Source organism: Salminus brasiliensis, chromosome 4 (genome assembly GCF_030463535.1).
Source record: "Salminus brasiliensis chromosome 4, fSalBra1.hap2, whole genome shotgun sequence".
Taxonomy (NCBI): Eukaryota; Metazoa; Chordata; class Actinopteri; order Characiformes; family Bryconidae; genus Salminus; species Salminus brasiliensis.
The window spans coordinates 40,415,883-40,435,670 of NC_132881.1; the positions used below are offsets into that span (position 1 = coordinate 40,415,883).

Below are 19,788 nucleotides of genomic sequence, written 5' to 3' on the forward strand. Positions count from 1 at the left end.
AGATTTGTAAACAGCTTTTTTGATCAGAAATACAGAATTTTCCCCTTGTCACAATGATACAAATACACTGGTAACCCCCAACCAACCACCTGGGGTACCACAGCAAACAAATATCAAAATCAATCCTGCTTCCTTTGATTTGACTGATGTACATCATAACGAATGTAAATGGCCCCTACTATATATATATATATATATATATATATATATATATATATATATATATATATATTAGTGGCCATTTACATTCTATATGCATTCTTATATAATAGTAATAATATATACTGATGGACGCATTTTAAAGTTTTGAGTATTATTGTTTGAGTCCAGCAGGGGGGGCTATTGCAGAGTGTAACTGATGAGATGATATGCTTAATGCAGGACGTTTGGGCCTCAGGCCTGTAGAAACCAGGATCACTATTATGGCTTATTAGTGACACATGAAATAAGGTTACTATTTTATATACCAATCGGTCATACCATTAAAACCACTGAAAGGTGAAGTGAATAACACTGATCTACTGTGACATCTGCCAAGGGTGGATATATTAGGCAGTAAGTGTACAGTCAGTTCTTGAAGGTAATGTTTACGTTAAAAGCAGGAAAAATGGGCAAACATAAGAATCTGAGCCACTTTGACATGAATCAAATTGTGATGGCTAGACAACTGGGTCGGATGTCAGGTCTTGCGGGGTGTTTTCGATATGCAGTGGTCAGTACCTACCAAAAGTGGTCCTTGGAGGCCCTAGCTCACAACTTACAGGACTTAAAGTATCTGCTGCTAAAGTCTTGGTGCCAGATACCACAGGACACCTTCAGAGGTCTTGTGGAGTCCATGCCTCAACATTCAGAGCTGTTTTGGTGACTCGAGAGGGTCTTACTTCGTGTTAGGTCAATAGTTTTAATGTTCTGTCAGCTTAGTGTACCAGTAATTGACCAGGACCTTCAGCTCTGCAAATTTACAGTCAGAACACATGTACAAAGGCTTAATTAGTCTGCTGTATCAATTTACAGAGGAACAGTGATTTTAAATTGGTCCTGAGGAGTCAGCGTTACAAAATACTTCAATAAACATACGTTTCATAACCACCTTCCCTGCTGTTATGAAAATGAATGAAGCACGTCATCATGCTTCCTCATGACCTTTATTTACACTCTGTCCACCTCCCATCTAACCTGCCTTTATTTACAGTAGTGTGAAACACACCAAAGGACTTTTACACACGCAAGCCCATATTAGCTCAAGAGTCAAAGGTTAGTGGTTATTGTTTTAAAAACTGGTCAGGAACTACAAAGACAAAATCAAGTGCAGAACAGCTTTCCTGTGGTCTGCATGTGAAGCGGGGCCCCCGTTGGTGTTGTAAATGATGGAAGAAACAGAGGAGAGTTGAACTGAGAAGCAAGTTATATAAGGGGCTTGAGGGACAGGTGGAGAAGTTCAGTGTGGTAGTCCTTAGTAGTCCTTCTTCCAAAATGTAGTTAAGTCATGTCATAATTCCAATATATAGCATCATTTACCTTAAAAACAGCTTCATATTATTTAATGCTCCACTGACCTGTGATAGAGAGAATAGCACCTCCACTCCTCCACTCCAGGCTCGGCATCTCGGTTTCTGCAAAATATTTGCCAGAACTGTGTAACGCTGCGTAACACGACTCATATTTGTGTAAAATCCAGTAATATGACTCTACCACCTCAGTCCACATGACAGTTCTGTATTTCTCAGCTTGTCCAGAAATGCATGTGTAAAGTGTGTCTTGTAGGGGTGGTTCAAAATGCATATTACTCATCCAGACTGTAGGGGGAGCCCAGGAGCAAGAAATACCTTCTTGCATAAAGCTGCTTTAAGTACTGCAAAGGTTTCTCTTAGCAGTTCTGTGCTGTAAACCATGGGACAGGTCAGAAGTTTGGTCCTGAATAAAACCAGTTAAATGGTTTGTTGCTACATGAGCTCCAACGCAGCATGTTTTACACTGCATAGAGGAAACATGCAGTAATTGGCTCTTTATAAAGTGAAGCAGTGTTTCTTAAGCCTCATGGTCCGAAGTTGTGCCAATGTGTCGGGATCTCAGAAATATGGACTAATTTAAGAACGTGTACTTTACAGAACACTGTTGTAAATGAGAACCTTGTGTAATCTCTGATGCTATTTGCATGTGTGATCTGCCCTCCCACTGCATGGCATTCACTGCTGGTGCCTCTATATAAGCAGCAGAGCTGGAGGAGCCTGCAGTTCACTGCAACACCCTGGGGGAAAGAAGCGGCATAACAGCAGTGATCAAAGGTCATAAGGAGAACAGGTTGGAGGACAGTGAGTATATTTCGTTCTGTTGACCAGGCTGATTTATTTACACATGGTTTAATAGTTATAGTAAGAAGAAAATAGCATCATTGCATGTGCTTTTATCAGTTTCTCTGTAGATCTAAGCCCTGGCGTCCAGTGAGATGTTACACAAGGCAATTACATCTAATAGCAGTGTGATTTGCTGAAACGCAAAGCATATTAGTCATGCGTCTTCAGTCTTGTGCTGAATCAAATGATTCTTTGATTTAAGCCACACAACATTTGTGCCACCAGAGAACTTTTTATAAAAGTTTTAGGACGGTTTTAATGGGGTCATAAGCAGCTTTAGCTGAAAATCATCATTTTGAAAGAATATGAATCTTTTACTGCCCAGTCTGTTGACAGTTTGTTGGGCAGTGACAAAACAAATGTCGATTAAGTAGAGAAATCATTGAGTGGTCAAAGAAATGGAAGTTTAACAAGCGAGCATCTATATTAGACGGCTGCGCCATGCCTAAACCTTTCAGTTAGTGCAGAATCAGCTCTGACTGGGTCAGTATGTAATCAGTGTTGGTGAAGCACAGATTCATGCCTGTGTGTAGCATGTATTGCTCCCCTTCTTGACACAGTGTCATTTGGTCGTAGTTCTTTTTGGCAGGGTCAGTTATGGTGCATTTAGTGCAGAATCTAAAGGCCGAAATTAAAGTTGATTGTGCAGTTGTGTGGGATTTCAAAATGTAACTAATATTGCACAGAATGTTGGAATTTAATATTTTATATAATGTTACATGTCGGATGCAATATACAGTAAATTGTACATTTAAATGTATTGTACACAATAAAAGGACGTGATTTTATGTTTTTAGGACATAAAAATAAAAATGCGATGCCATAGAAGAACCACTTTTGGGTCCATAAAGAACCATGTTTGTTGTAGATGTGTAAGAGTGGAGAATCTCTAAATTGGTGAAAGTTCTTCATTCTTCATTTAAACGTCATGGTTCTTCTATGGCATTGCTCACCTTTATTTCTGAGAGTGTAGCTATTTTTGACTCCAGAAGAGCAAAAGGTTTAGATGACACTGATCTACTGCACCAGAACGTCTGCATTATTCATTATACTGCATTCACAACCCTCCGCAGCTGTAATCCACGTGAATATAATTTCTGCAGTTCATGTATTGGCATCATCAGACATTTAACTCCAGAATCGGTCCAGAAAACTGAGTGAATTTTGGCATGAATGTTCCTTCATGAGCTCTCAGCCTCTCTACTCCTCTCTGCTAGTGTGGAATGTCTTGTGACCCTCCTTTTAGACTCCTAATTGAATATACTCAGATATGCGCAATTCAGGCAGTGGGTTCACTGGCTGCCTTTCTCTGATATCTCCAGGCATTACGACTGGAACTTGTTCCAAACTCTTGATCACGCAGGAGTCCAGAATAAAACGAGCACCTCTGCTCATATTTGCAGTAGAACGAGCAGACAGCACCAGCACTGTATTAGCATGAATTTATTTGGATTTATTCATGCTCTGAAACATCAGAGAGACACAACACAGAGCACACACACACACACACACACACACACACACACATACTCACACACACAGAAAAACACTAGCCCCTGTCCACTGGTTTCTCAACCTGCACTAGTTCTCGTGGCTGTTGTACTGCAGCTAGTAAATCATCTGGTAACTCATGGTGCTTCCTAGTGTTCTCTTTCTGGCATATTAATAAAGATAAATTTGCCTTCATTAGGGAGTAGTGTCTCTCTCTGTGCTCTGTGTTTATGGATTTATATACTTACAGCACTGTTGAAAAGTTCTGAATCACTGTTTCTGGTGCTGCTAGTTTACAGCTTTATATATTTCTAATCATTTATACAAAAAAATGTAAATAATTAGGATCAATTTTAGTACAGAACGATGAACAGAGCTGTACATGATTTCATTAGGAGTAGGTGGATACTAAACTGAATTACAGTATATTATTCATCAGCTAAGGTTCAAGAACCTGATGCTGAACGTTTTGAACTTATGCTATCGGAAAAAAAAAATTAAATACCTTCTGGTGTTTGTTGATTTATCCAAACTTTTGAATGGTTATTGTTTTTGTTATTACCCATCAGTGTTCATCCATGCAGGTTCAGAGCCTTATAATATGGAGGGCCGTGTGAATCACATCAACATCCAAATGATTGAGGAGGTGGGCCAAAACGGAACGGTTGGGCCAAAGATTGTCACCACAGAGACCATGAGACAGCAGCATGGAGCCACTGTCAGCTTTCACAACATCCAGTACAGCGTGAAGATGAGGAGTGGGTCACTGTGCAAGAGGAAGGTTCTCACTAAAGACATCCTACAGGACCTCAAGTGAGTCTGACCGCCATTAAGTCCAGATCTCCAGCTTGCTTAGTTAATCCAATGTATTTTAATGGTTTGATGATCATATCTTACAGAAGTCAGAACTATTTTCCAGCAAAACAACACATTTACTGACCTAATTGTAATTCTCTTTTGATCTCTGTTGAACTTCAGACACCAATCATGTCTTGTGCGATTGGCTACTTTTGGGGTCAGGTGGACAACCGAGTCAATTTGATGCTTGGTGGTTTGGTGGCTTGGTGATAGCAGGTTTGTCTTTAAACGCTGGGGTCTTGGATTCAAGTCCTTGTCTGGGTTTCCATGTTCTCCCCATGTCTGCAGGAGTTTCCTATGGGGACATCAGTTCTTTCCCACAGTCTAAAAACATGGGAATCGGGTGAACCGATTACTCTACAATTCCCCTGGTGTGTATGAATGAGAGTGTGTCTGTGTGCCCAGATATGGATTGGCACTCTGTCCTGGGAGAACCTTACCAGAGAGGAGAATTACCACTTGTCTTCATTGTACCACAATGTCTTCCGAGTTTGTCGGATACCAGAGGACGCTACCGAGCAAGTCCATTTGAGCAAAATAATTTAGCAGAATAGCACCAAATGTGTCTGCCTCCAGTTATAAGACAACTCTAGCGTCCGGCCGCCAGCAGAGGAACTAAGAAGTGGCTATTTCCAGCTCTGCCTCCTTGATGCAGTCCTCCAGGTGGATGATACGGTTGTTGGTCTGGTTGACAGTACGCTATGCGCAATTGCGCAATGTTGGCTGCTTCTTACTGGTGTGTGTTGGTTGAGTGCTGAGCGTAAAGGATTGTGTGGAGAGCATTGATTGTAAAGCACCCTTGGGTGTTAGAAAGGTACTATAGAAGTGTAGCTTTCACTCATTCATTCGTTCATTCATGATCACTTGATCATTTAAGCTTTGGCACCATCATCTGGAAAGCACCAGTTTGACCTCGGCGATGCCACAGCCATCCGTAAGCATAATTGGCTTTGTTCTCTCTGGGTGGATGGCCTTCCCTCTCCCCCATTACTTAGCTGTCTGGTCGCTGACCCAGCAGTTGGTGCTCCACTACAGCGCATACAGCTGTTCACTGAGGTTGCGTCTTTAACAGTTGAAAAAGGTGGTGGTGGCTCTTCACATGTCTCAGAGGAAGCACGTGCGAGCCTTCATCCTTCCAGAGCTGCTAGCATTGTGTGATAGGGGGAGACTGAACTAGTGAGATGAATTGGCCCAAGACTAAACTGTTTTATTCTGAACAGAAATGCTTTTTAATGCATCCGACATTTCTCAGGAGTGATTGTGCTATTTCACACACTTTTCTGGGCCTTTCCTGAAGAGTGTTAATTATTTGATATTAAGCATGGGCTCTTGCATATAATCTGTCTGGTACTGTTCAGCATAGGCTGCCAGGATACAATTAACTGCAGTTACATGTCACAGTTCATCTTTCTTATTAGCACTGCAGATTCAGGCGGGAATGTAGGAATGACGTAGAGTGCTAATTAGATGTTTAATTACACCTGCTTGAAAACTGATGTCTGATCAAATTTCTGTTACATAAGGGTCTATATCTGTTATGTAAGGAGATCATTATCAGTTGATCTGCTTAGAAATTCTTATTTGTAAAGCTTTTAAATGGGAATTATCACATTGAATTTTCAGTCATTAAAAGTCACAATGTCTGGTTTTGCAGCCGGTTCATTTTGCTTGTCTTAACAGGGTTTATTTTCTGGTGTTCTCAGAAATGTGCAGCGTAAAACATTGGCCCATATTTATGAAGCGCCGAGTTAAGAACACTGATCTAGTGTCAGGTCTCATCAGTCCGTGCAGAGTTTTGCATAAGCTGATTCCTGTCCCACTCATTCTCACTTTTGAGACGTTTGGTAAATGTGGGCCCTACTGATGCGCAGGAGACCATATTAGGTGCAGTAATGGTCTGATCACTGCAGCTGAGTTGAATGAGGTGTGTTATAAATGTGAAAAAGGCTAAACAGTAGTGACTCTAATGTGCAAATTAAGTGGAAACACTACCTCTCATTAGCTTTCCTTTGCTTTGGAAGCTATGCGTGACTAAGCATCCTGACTCATAGGATAGTATACACAGTAACGCGCTGCCATTACACACCCAAAACAAGTAGGTGAGAAGCCATGGCTGCTCCCGCCATGTGCCACCATTGGACAACAAGTTTACACTATAAAGTGTGGAGGTAAAAGCAGAACTCTAGTGAAAGGCTATTTTGTCTGCGTATGGCTGAGCAGAACATTTGAGCAATCTGGTCTGGTTCACTCCACATACATTCAGACACAATAGAGCAGCCCAAAAAGGCTAGAAATAGTCTGAATAATTCTATTTTACTATCTTACTATCTTATAATCTCACCTTGTTGTTTACAGAATATATACACATTAATACACAGTGTACATATTTTAGAGATAGATAGAGATCTTGACATTACTCTTAACCTATAGACATTGAATAGATGTGAGTTCACAAAATCAACTCAGCACTCAGCAAATACACATAGGCATATACATCTATATACATTTTTGTTACTGATGAACCAAATTTAAAACCTTTGTACTAAAATGTACAATTTATTGACATTTTATTCACTAAAATGCAAATTTTTACCAACTTAATTTTTAACGGTCTACTTTTTTTCATTAGAAGAAATTTAGAACATCTAAAGTTCATCTCTAAGTTCACACAATTTTGGAAGCTTTATTTAACCTTATGTGCCCTGCCGGCAGATAGGATTCTGTTTTTCCTCAGTCTGAAGAAAATCCAAATTCACCACCATCATAAATCAACCAAAGCTGGTGGACCACATTTGAGGTGTTGTTAATGCAGAACTGCGACTCAGAGCTGAATAAAGCTGATGTGTTTGTTCTCATCTGTTTCCAGCGGAATCATGAGACCTGGGCTGAATGCTATTCTAGGCCCTACAGGAAGTGGCAAATCTTCGTGAGTACGTCTTAGTTGAATATAAATGTGTCCCAGAGTCACTATTTATGATTCTTTAGTGAAGGCCGCCGCCTTTGAGCTATTTAAAATGATTCCCCTTTTGCCATTTTTAGAAAATATCCTTTAACAGTGTGTTGTATTTTACACTTGTGCCAATCCTCAGGTTTCTGGATGTGCTTGCAGCCAGGAAAGATCCCTCGGGTCTGTCTGGTGAAGTCTTGATAGATGGCGCCCCCCAGCCACCTAATTTCAAATGTCTCTCTGGCTACGTTGTACAGGTACAAAGATGCACAACACCTTATATGTGTTTATTAATGATCTTCATTAGAACTGCTTACATTGTACTATCAGTCATTGGCCTCTTCATGAGCTCCTCTACCTTGTAGTTGAACTGTATGGGGTTATATTACTGTAATAATATGTATAATAATATCTCAACTGTTGTAGCTCACCTGTTGAACATTTACCTTTACCCCATTTATCACTGTCAGCTTCTGACCACAGGACCTCAGTCAGATATTATCTGGGTGGTGGATCATTCTTGCACAGCAGTGGCATGGTAGTGTGTTTCACACTGATACGAGCCGAGCTAAGCCCTGCGCTGTTGCTGAGGTTTTTACAAATCAGTGTTACTGACAGGCTCAGACTACAGCTCAGTCTCTAACTGTGCTAGATTATTAAGTGACAGTTGACAGTGTAGTGTATGTTTGTGTGTCTGTCTGTGTCTGTTCAGGACGATGTGGTGATGGGTACTCTGACAGTAAGAGAGAATCTGCGTTTCTCAGCTGCTCTGCGTCTCTCCTCCTCTGTGAGCCAGAAGGAAAAGGAGGCCAGAGTTAACCACCTCATCACTGAGCTGGGCCTCAGCAAAGTGGCTGATGCACGGGTAAACCACACTACTCTAATTCTAGCAATACAAGTAAATACTACTCTACCACCTCAGCCCACATAATTCTGTCACTTTCGGTGACAGTTCTGTTTCTCCCAGCTTGTCCAGAAAAGCATGTAGGTGTGTCTTTCTTGAGCAGTGGACTGAAAGAGCGAATTCCTCTTCTTTACTGTTGGGGGAGCCCAGGAGCAAGAACATGCTGCTTTAAGCAACATGTACTACCATTGACACCAAGGGCAATTTCACCATGTTTTTCACAATTTCAGCAAAACTAATCATTAGCCAGTGTGAACTGGTAAATTAAAAAAAAAAACTTACAGATTTCCTTACAATGTTGGTGATAGGAGCTTGGGTGTTGTTGTTGTGTCTACAGTCATTTATAGTTTGGCCCACAGTGCTCTGCTATCTCCACATCTGCCAGCATCTCAAAAACCCTATGCCATGCCTCAGGAAGTGTATTTAGAACTATTATATGTACAAACACACTGTGATGAAGCTTTGAGGGTCAATAAACTCTTCACTTTTGTAATATGGTGGGTTTCTCTGAAATTGACTACTTCATATCTAACCATAATTACATAATTATGCAAAAAAGTGAAAACAAACTGCTGAAATTCCCCATTAAATATGTTTATATATTTCTAAAGATTTCAGATCCTCATATATTGACATCACTCTTGTGGTTGTTCAGGTGGGCACGGAGCTGATTCGGGGCATCTCCGGAGGAGAGCGCAAGAGAACCAACATCGGCATGGAGCTGATCATTGACCCCTCTGTGCTGTTCCTGGATGAGCCCACCACAGGCCTGGATGCCAGCACTGCCAACTCTGTGCTGCATCTGCTTAAACGGTGAGCAAACACACCTAGTTCAACTCATCAGTTAATAAGCAAGGGTCAAGTAGGTGTGATAGAAGAGGGAAAATGCATTTCAGGACTGTACTGACCGTTACTCAGCCTCTATGTTCCTGGGGTTCATTTATTAGCTGAGAAAGTGAGAAAAATGAAAGAGTGTGTGATAGTGGAACGTCATCTTACAATTAGTTTCACAAATCAAGGCTGTCCAGACTGGTTTCTGATGCTGTGTTGTGGCCTGACATAAGCAGTGATTAATTCTGTTCTTATTTTCTCTGTTATTCATCTTTTTCTTTATCATATTTTGCACAATTTCACTAGAAACACACTTATAGTTTCTATTTTCTCTGTAAATGTGCAGAAATTAATGACCTTTCATAAAATGACTTTTGAGGGAGAATAGTTGAATCATTGTTTGGACACTGTGGTCTACATACTGTATGTTAATTACTTTCTTTTCTGTTCTCTCCGTTTCAGAATGGCCAATAATGGACGTACCATTATCATGTCCATTCACCAGCCACGTTACTCCATCTACCGGCTCTTCGACAGCCTTACACTGCTGGTCAGTGGCAAACAGGTGTACCATGGACCGGCCCAGAATGCACTGGAGTACTTTGCCAATATTGGTACATGCCACACAAACACACACAAAACACCTCAAAACACATACGAAGTAACCACATACTAGATATTTTAATTTGCAAAATTAAATTGAGATAGATAAATAGATAAATAATATGACCATCAGACTTTTGTTAATATGTCTTTTTTAGGAAGTTTATGTAGTTGGTTTGCACACAGTACACTTCCATGACTCTCCCAGGTTTATGATGTTTGATTTTGATGTGGTGTACCAGGTTATGCCTGTGAAGCTCATAACAACCCAGCAGACTTCTTCTTGGATGTCATTAATGGAGACTCCATTGCTGTGACCATGGCCAAGCTACAGAATGCAGAAGGTATTTGTTTAAATTTAGCTAATGTCTCGATCAGAAAGGTATTTCACAAAGCACAGCAGAGTTAGCCAACCTGTGAAATCCTGTTTTGTGAAACACCCTCAGGGGACCTTAGACTTGCCCACCCTTGACGTTTATTAAAAGGAACATTGCACTGATGCAGGGAATGGTAAGAGCGGCCTCAAGTGCACCTTGCCATTAGCCATGGGTTGGGATCAAAACTCATGACCTCTTGAGTGGTTGCCAGATTTCCTGGCCTGTATTTTGTCTGTTACCACCCAGTTTGCAAAAAAAAATTTAAGATGTTTAGGCTGAAACAGTCAAAAGTTCGCTTTTTATGTTTAATTATTTTAATATTTTGCCACAAAAACGTTAGCAAGCGCACTGTAGAACTAGACAGATTAACCACAGGGCTTCACTAGCATTTAGAGAAATCCCTGCAAGAATAAGTCTGCTTGCTGTTGGAGGAGTAAGAAGATGGGCAGCTTTTGTGGGTGTTCACAACTGGACTAAGTGTAACCTTTTGCTACTGTCAGCTATAGAGTTTGAAGAGTCTGGAAGCAGACGACAGAGTATTGAAGAGCGTCTGGTGGAGCAGTACAGGAACAGCAGCTACACTCGAGACACCAAAGCCGAACTGGAGAGCATCATCCAGGGCAAAGAGTACAGCGTCCGGCCCAAGTCTCGCACCATCACCTACAACAGTGGTTTCTGCCACCAGTTTAAGTGGGTTTTGAAAAGAACTTTCCGGAACCTGATGCTGAATCCTCAGACTTCTGTTGCACAGGTAAGCAGCCAACACTTACATTGTGGCAAACTGTAGCGATATGGTGTATGTTACTGTCTGAATACTCATACTTTCACTCAATAACATTACCAATACAAAGAGCAGACTTTCCACTCCCCACATTAGTGTGGACCCAAACAAAAATGCTGTTTGGAAAGTTCAAAGCCATGATGACACAAAGTACAACAAAGCCATGTTGTCTTAACCCAACAATTAGTGCTGGGCAGGCAATGAATGCCAGCAAAATTTCCTTTAATATTTAGTATTTACATTTTTTTTTTAAAGTTTTTGGCCTGAACATTTGCTTCAGACTTACTGGCCAGCTCAAGCTGGTAAACCTGCTTAGACTGGTTGACTGCCTTTGCTCTTGACCAGGATAGGGTATGTTTTCATTTAATTTTAATGCTTAAGCTGGTCTGACCAATCTAGTTAACCAGTATGATTAAGCTTGCTGACCAGCAAGTCGGTTGGCCAGCATGACAACAATGGTGGGCCATTATGTCTAGCTTGACCAGCAGCTTGGTCAAGTTTGTCATACAGATAGACCTGAAATGCTCAACGGCTAAGTTGGTAAACCTCAAGGTTTCTCCTAGATGGCCAGTTATTGGTCATCAGGGACCAGCGACCAGCAAAAGCTGGTCTTGGGCTGGATTATTAAGCTGGTTTAAATTAAATGTGTATTGATACCTTTGGACTTTGACACTGTAGTATATAAAGTGAAGTATGTTTTTGCCTTCATACGCACTTTTTAAACACTACTTAGTACTGGCACTTCTGTGCAGAGCAGCGATTACACTGTTTGGATCCAAACATGGTGGCAAAACAGGAAAAAAGGAAACGTATCTGTGGGATAGTGCCACCAGCCAAGGACCTTATGACAGGACTTTCGCTCACATCTTAAGCCGGCTCTCTCCCTGCCTCCTCCAATCCACATTCTCTCGTCTCCCTCACAGAGACCCTACATGCTCATTAGCCACCAAATGCCATCAGAGAAACCTCACTTTAAGAATTATTAACAGCTAATTGGCCCCAGATAATTTAGGTTAATCCCTCCAGGGCCAGCTAGGCTAAGCGGATTTGGTGACTGTTGACGCCCCACTCTTGCCTCCTTTGGCCAGTATCTGCAGTGATATCATATTGGTGGAAAAAGGGGTGGATAGGGCCAGGGAGAGCTGGGCAGTGCCGGCCAGGCCATCACCTGACCGGACGGGTTGGCCCCAGTTGGTGCCTCTTCCACATGAGGGGTGAGAGAAAATGATGGGAGAGTGGCTCCTTATCCCTTTTGGCTCTGTTTGCTTAGCCTTTCACCCTGGGAACGGATTTCATGCCAGGCAGACACCTGTCAGCATCCATAAAGTCCTCAGGAGATTACTGCCCCCAACTCACCCCTGTCTCTCGCCCTCATTCTCACACTTGCTAACTTTGTCTGGGACTTTGTCTGCACCTCTGGAGCATTCTCACATTGCAAAATGCTACATACAACATGACAAAACTGCTGTTTTTTTATTTGTCCCGATGTTTGGGAGTTGGATGTAAAATGGAGGTGGATGATTATGGCAAATAATCATCTGATGTTTGATGAGCTAGATCTTACCACAAAGCCAACAAGAGTTCCAGATTTGCTTCCATGCTTTCAAAAAATCCAGAATTTTTTTCCAGAATTGTGCCAGATTAGTGTTTTATGACTTAATATACACTATAGGGACAAAAGTATTGGGACACCTGCTCATTCACAATTAAAAATGGTTTACTCTGCTTTTGTTGGAGTAACTGTCTCTACTGTCCAGGGAAGGCTTTTTGCCAGATTTTGGAGGAGCATTGCTTGCATGACTTTGCTTGCATGACTTTGATTGCATTCAGCAACAAGAGCTTTGGTGAGCTCAACATGTTGCATGATCACCACCCCACCTCATCCCCAACTTACCAACTCATCCCAAAAGAATTGGATGGAGCACCTCCATCATTCCATAGAACACAGCTGGGGGGCTTCATACCCCCTCTAGCCCACGCCTGGCATTAGGCATGGTGTCAGTGGGTTCATGATGATCTGCTCCAGAGAGTCCTGTTCTATTGGCAATACTGCTTTTTATGGACTAGACAAGCCGTGGGTGTGCATTTGCAATGGGTGTAACTTAAAGTAGCTGAATGCATTCATTAGAAGGGGTGTCCACAAACATTTGGGCATGTAGTGTATCACAATATCAATACAATATTTGATTATTTTAGAGAATAATGCTGCAAATTCAGTCAATAGGTAAATCAGCCACAGCTCCTGTATAATGCTACTGCTACACCACACCACAATCAGCGGGCCAAATCGAGACCACTTCTAGTGGATGGTTTATTAAAGAATCCTTTTTGTAAATGGGAACTGCGAGTCTAAGGAACTTTTTGGGAGATTTTAAGAATCTACAGAGGTAATGATTCTACACCAGCCATCTTTATAGTTGAGAGTGTTACAGAATGACCGCTACACAACGCCAACAACATTGGTGATTTTCTATTGTTTCTAAGTTTTTGTTGACCCTTTACCCACCCTACAGTTGGCAGTCACTGTCTTCCTGGCCCTCATTGTTGGTGCCATCTTCTTTAAAGTGAAGGACAACCAGAGTGGCATACAGAACAGGTGAGTTAGGTCCAAAAATACCTGGTTTCCATTTATGTTCTCAAAAACCTAGTGGCAGGCACTCATCTGCACTTTTATGGCTGCCCAAATCCATTCCGTTAATTTCCTAGTTCAGGTACACCTGCAGTACAGAAATGTACATGCTGAAATGCATCTCAAACAGGCTAAAGGCTAAAACAGCCCCCACTCCTTTGGGAAGGCTTTCACAAGATTTTGGAGTGTGTCTGTGGGAATTTGTGTCCATTCAGTCAAAAGAGCTTGTGTTAGGTCAGGCACTTATGTTGAACTTATGGTGAACACATTTCCACTGCTTCAGACTCCAGTGGCGACGTGCTTTACACCACTCCAGCCGGCCCTCAGCATTTCAAATAGTGATCTTAGGGTTGTGAGCGGCTCCATTGGAACATGCTACATTGGAACTCTGTAGTGAAGGACGCAACAGAGGAAAGTGCCTTAGCACTCGTCGGCCATTGCTCTGTGAGTTTGCATGGTCTACCAATTTAGGACTTAGCTGTTGCTGCTCCTAACGGCTTCCATTTTACAATCGTAGAACTTACAGTTGACGGGGCAGATCTAGCAGGGCAGAAATTAGACAAACAAATTTGTGAAAAGGTGGCTTCCTATGCTAGTGCCACTTTTAACATCACTGAGCTCTTCAGTATGACCTCTTCTACCCTCAGTGTATGTCTAAAGAGATGTCTGAAATGCTGAATGCTACCTTTTCACTTAAAGTCAGCATATGTCCGCCTTAAAAGCAGCTCTGTATGTAAATGCAGTGTATCATGGTGTGCAGTAGTAACATCACTAATATGAGCATGAACTCCTTGGTTTGGTGTTATAATCAAAATAACACGTAGGCAGTTCTTTGTGGTCAGGCCGACCTAAGCCTCTTAACCTCATCACACACATTATGTTACACAGTCCATTATAGGTCAGAAGCCAGTGCACTGAAGCATACGTTTAACATGCATCTCAGACATTCTCTTCCCCTCCAGTCCTATGTCACGTGCATGATCAGCTTTGAGCAAGTGGATTTCATGGCATTAGACTGTTCAGAGTAACCTTAGATTATATGTCAGCTGAACTGAGAGAAATCCACGTCATTACGATGAAGACATTTAACCCTGTAAACTCTGAGACCTGTCTACACTTCAGTCGCTCACTCTTGTAGCAATACATATGCAATAATGAGCTCATCTATTAGGGTTTAACAGTATGATGGTAATACTGTATACCACTGTATTTAAAAATGTTGATGGTATCAAGTCAAACGTTCAGTAAGTTTGTAAGGAGAGAGAATATTATAGTGTAATGTGATCAAAAGTCATTACTAAGAGTACAGCCTTGATTCACATAAAGAAAAAAAACTCACCCTCATATTGTTGCCACTATTTGGCTTTTCTTAGGCAGAGCTCATATTACTAAGTCACCCTGAATAAGAGCATCTGCTAAAATGCCGTAAATGCAAATGCCTGTGTATGTGTAGTATGTGGCACAGTATATCTGTATGGTGGGGTATTTACATGACCCTGTCATGTGTTTGTATGTAATGACGTGTTTCTAATTTGTGCTTCTCCTGGCAGGTTTGGTGCTCTGTTCTTCATCACAACTAACCAGTGTTTCAGTACACTCTCAGCTGCTGAGCTCTTCATTACAGAGAGGAAACTCTTCATGTATGTGTAAAATCTCTCTCAGTTTTCAGCTCCAATTCAAGGGTCCAGGGTCTGGATTCAGGAAACCTTACATTGTTCAAAACATCTGTAGAAATGTATACATGTCCTGCTTAAAATAATGAACACCTTTATCAGACAGTATTTGAGAGCTTTGAGAATTTGAGAATTACATTTAAATATATTGAAGTACATTGAAGTATCCTCACTTTTGGAACTGAGACAATGCTTTTGACTTATAAAACTCTCTGTTTTTAGACATGAGTACACCAGCGGCTACTACAGAGTCTCTGTCTACTTCCTGACAAAGATCCTGTCTGACATCATTACCCTGCGCACAATTCCTGCCATACTCTTTACCTGCGTCTCCTATTTTATGATTGGTGAGTTATGGAGCTGATGTTGTTTTGATATGCTTTACCACATTTCTTCATGTAACATTCATACTTTGTGTGTATGTATGTGTGTGTGTATGTGTGTGTGTGTGTGTGTGTGTGTGTGTGTGTGTGTGTGTGTGTGTGTGTGTGTGTAGGATTTAAGCCCACGGCTGCAGCGTTCTTCATCTTCATGTTTACAGTGACCCTGGTGGCGTACACAGCCACAGCTATGACCATGGCCATCTCTGCTGACCAGTCTGTGGTGGCTGTCGCAAACATCTTCATGACCATCGCCTTCGTCTTTATGATGGTAAGTCAGAAATGTTTGGCAAAGCGAGTCAGTGTAGCCTAAGGTGAGTTTCTGTTATTAATAAATTAAATTATTAAAAAAAGTTGAACATTACGAAAATTAATAAACCACTCAAAACTGGTGTATGCACGTTTTATCACACACACTTTTATAGAAGAGGCACAACATGTAATATGATTAACCACCACTAGAAAAGTGGTTGCTATACCATTGCTAAGTGGTTGCCATGGTATTCTAGATAGTTGCTAGGCAGTTGCTGTTCTGTTTCATGTTCCATTGTTTTAAGCAGTAATTTTGAAAACCCTGGTGGTTTCTATGTGGTTGCTAGGTGGTAGTTATGCAGTTACTATGGTATTCCATGTGATTGTTGTGAAGTTGCTAGGCAGTTGCTATGCTATTCCGAGTGGTTGCTATGTCGTTCAGCTGTGCAGTGTTTATCTAACTGTACCAAACTGCTGATTGTAGATTTTCTCTGGTCTGCTGGTGAATCTGGAGAGTGTGATGGCCTGGCTTAACTGGCTGAAGTACTTCAGCATCCCACGCTACGGACTAACGGTAAGAATCACTCGCTTACACTATATGGACAAAAGTATTGGGACAGCTAACTGTCTTTTCTGAAGGCTTTTACTAGATTTTGGAGCAAACTAGACAAGCTGTGTGTGTGTGCACTCATTTGCACATCTATGTCAGTGGTAGGTGCAACTTAAAGTAGCTGAATGCATTCATTAGAAGGGGTGTCCACAAACATTGGGACACACAATGTACCTAATTTGCATGTTTTAATACCTGCTAATGCACGTATGTCCTCCAAAAGCCATCCAATAGCCTGTTCTTGGCTTTTCCAGCTCCATTGTGTCTGAAAACTCTTTATTCCAGGCTATGCTCAGTTACAGAGAATGCAAATATGAAACATATCCCTGGGTGGAATTATATTTACATATGTAAATAAGCAGAGCTCTGCTAGATACAGAGAAACATGAAACTTATTAGGTAATTAGGATTATTAGGTTCACTTACTTTGCACCTACAGTCAATGGACACTAACTATACACTATGGGTGTGCTTTGTAGGTTTACAGTTATTGACTATAGCCCATCTTTGAGTCAGCCAGACAAACATGTCTAGTCGAGTCCTTGATGGCAATGGTTAAAAGCCAATCTGTACCAAGGGCCCTTCGAGCTACAATTATGGCTCGGCTTGACCCACCAAACTTTAAGAAGTATGAGAATCCACAGAAGACAAGCGTCCAGGCTTTTTTCTGTCGTGGCACCAAAGTGATGGAACGAACATACCCTGGGTGTCCGAACGGTAGAGTCGCTCACTGTCTTCAAACGCAGACTGAAGACCCATCTCTTCCAAGAGTACTTAGGCAGAGTGTAGTGTGTGTCGAGTATTGTGGTCTCCATACTGACTTCTGTATTTAGTAGTATCTCAGCTTAGAGGTATATTTTGGATCCTAGTTGATATAAACTAGCCAAGGGTATTTTCTGAGTAAACAGTGAAGCACTTTTGTAAGTCGCTCTGGAGAAGATTATCTGCTAAAGGCCTTTGATGTAAATCTAAATGTAAATAATTGAGGACAACACAAATGTGCAAAACAAGAGATGAGTTAGGTAGTCAGTGCTCGTCTCTTACTGTACTGTACCCAAGGTTGTGTTTAATACAGTAGACAGTATGTGAGCGCTGCAGTTTATTCAGATGAACAAACACACTGGGAAAACCAACCTGAGAAGATTAAACAATAAACATGAACCAGGAAAGCTGAGACGGGACAAAACACAAGGACACATGGATCACCACAAGAGCAGGCAAAGACACAGTAAAACACAGAGTTATGGCACAGAGGGAGACTAACCGACAAGGTGGCCGGAGGGAGGAGGCGGAGGAGGCTGTTCTAATGGAAACTGTTGCAATGAAGACATGCAGAGTGATGTCAATGGTGTGTTTGAACAGGCTTTGGAGATTAATGAATTTGTGGGATTGAACTTCTGTGAAAACCTCTCAGCCAGACTAGCCAACGACACACAGGGGATCACGTATGTATACCACACACACACACACACACACACACACACATACACACACACATACATGCACTGTACACACAGACACACAGTGGCAAGTCAGTTTACATGTGTTCTGGTGGCTTGGTGTTTGGTGTTTCTGTTGGAATAGAGACAGGTCAGTCCAGTTTGTCTTTTGCAGACATGCATATAAAAATATGCCTTCTTGCGCCATCTGCTGATTATAAAAAAAATAAAAATAAATAGGACACCCTATTTTGCCAGCAAGGGTTTCCTCATTGCACACCTCTCATGAGAATCAACTGTGCTTGGTCTCTTTCTGATGGTAGATGCTGGTCTTCCACATTAACTGTGGCAAGACCTACCTGTAGGTCCTGAGATGACATTGTAGGATTGTTGGAGACTACTTTACGCTTCTGATCTGGTCTGATCTCGGGCTGAACTTGCTAGGACAGTCTGATCTGGCCATGTTGGACGTTGTTTCACTTGTAAATGAGTCAGCGGACAGTGGAACAGCTGATTTCTAATTGTTGATATTTTAAAATCCCTTTCCAGACTCCTCTGCATCTACAACCTTCTTTCTGAAGGCATCAGAGAGAGGCACCATGGATCTGGCCTTGGTGATCTCACTCACTGTACCAACCGAGAGCAAACCAAACTAAATTTCTGAGGTTTAAAGCTCCTCCAAAATTCTCTCTAACCATGTTTTAATCATGTGCATTTTAAGTTTAGTAAAAAGTAAAAACTCCTTACAAGAAAATTGTTTATATTAATTATATTTAATTTTACATTTAAAAAAACAAATACATTTGTACAGTGCAACGCAGTAATCTCCTCTTCACTGGAGTCAAAGTGCTACAGCACCCTCAGAGCACTATTATAGCTGAAAAAGCCTTTTCCCTGGGTCTAATCAGTTATGGAGAATGCTAATATGTAAATAAACATGGCCCTACTGGATTCATGGGGTTGGAACTTGCTGTAATAAAGAGTGCCAAAGACACGTGGACGTACCTACAATCACTGGACACTTTATCTGAAACACCTACCAAATACAGTAGGTGAATTGTAGGTTTACAGTGACTGACTATAGCCAATCTGTGAGTCAGCCAATGAAACAATCTCTTCACATATCCCAGTTTAGAAATCTGGGGTCAGGAGTGCTACAGCACCCTTGGAGCATCCTTGGAGCAAAGAGGGTTAAATGTCTTACTCAAGGGTCCCAACAGTAGTTTAGCACACCTGTGTGGTGAACACCACACAACCCAGCCCCAATAAAATAATTAATTAAACTGAATTGTGAGCTGCACTTTAAAATAACGAGACACTTTATCAATTGAAGTATCTTTGAAGTATCTTTGAAGTATCATTGTTGTCACATCACTCACCCTTTTCCAATACTCCTTGCTACCACAGGTGCACAGGCGAACAGCATCTGAAGTCCCAAGGAATCGATTATTCCACCTGGGGTTTATGGCAGAACCACCTGGCCCTGATCATTATGAGCATCATTTTCCTCATCATCGCCTACATCAAGCTCAGATTCATCCGCAAGTTCTCTTGAGTGTTCAGCTGGCAGCGCATCTTCCCGGACTGTTGTGTGTGTGTTATGTTTTTGGGGTTGATCCCCTCTGAGTGGAACCACTGTTAGAGGCAGGACCAAAATAT

General features: G+C 41.5%; 1 protein-coding gene across 2 annotated transcripts; it reads left to right on the plus strand.

The window, feature by feature from the left end:
• The first annotated feature begins 4,446 nt into the window (after positions 1-4,446).
• Positions 4,447-19,717, plus strand: abcg2d (ATP binding cassette subfamily G member 2 (JR blood group)). Of its 2 annotated transcripts, XM_072677083.1 has the most exons (16): positions 4,447-4,658; positions 7,570-7,629; positions 7,793-7,907; positions 8,363-8,515; positions 9,210-9,367; positions 9,848-9,999; positions 10,231-10,332; positions 10,866-11,116; positions 13,660-13,742; positions 15,326-15,415; positions 15,671-15,795; positions 15,945-16,099; positions 16,565-16,654; positions 18,053-18,139; positions 18,277-18,293; positions 19,537-19,717. In XM_072677083.1, the coding sequence occupies exons 1-16, from the start codon at positions 4,447-4,449 to the stop codon at positions 19,682-19,684; spliced, it is 1,998 nt and encodes a 665-aa protein (XP_072533184.1). In that variant the 3' UTR covers positions 19,685-19,717. The 2 variants fall into 2 exon arrangements, with proteins under 2 accessions (XP_072533184.1, XP_072533183.1); XM_072677082.1 differs by lacking the exon at positions 18,277-18,293 and having other exon boundaries at positions 18,053-18,135.
• The last annotated feature ends 71 nt before the right edge of the window (positions 19,718-19,788 follow it).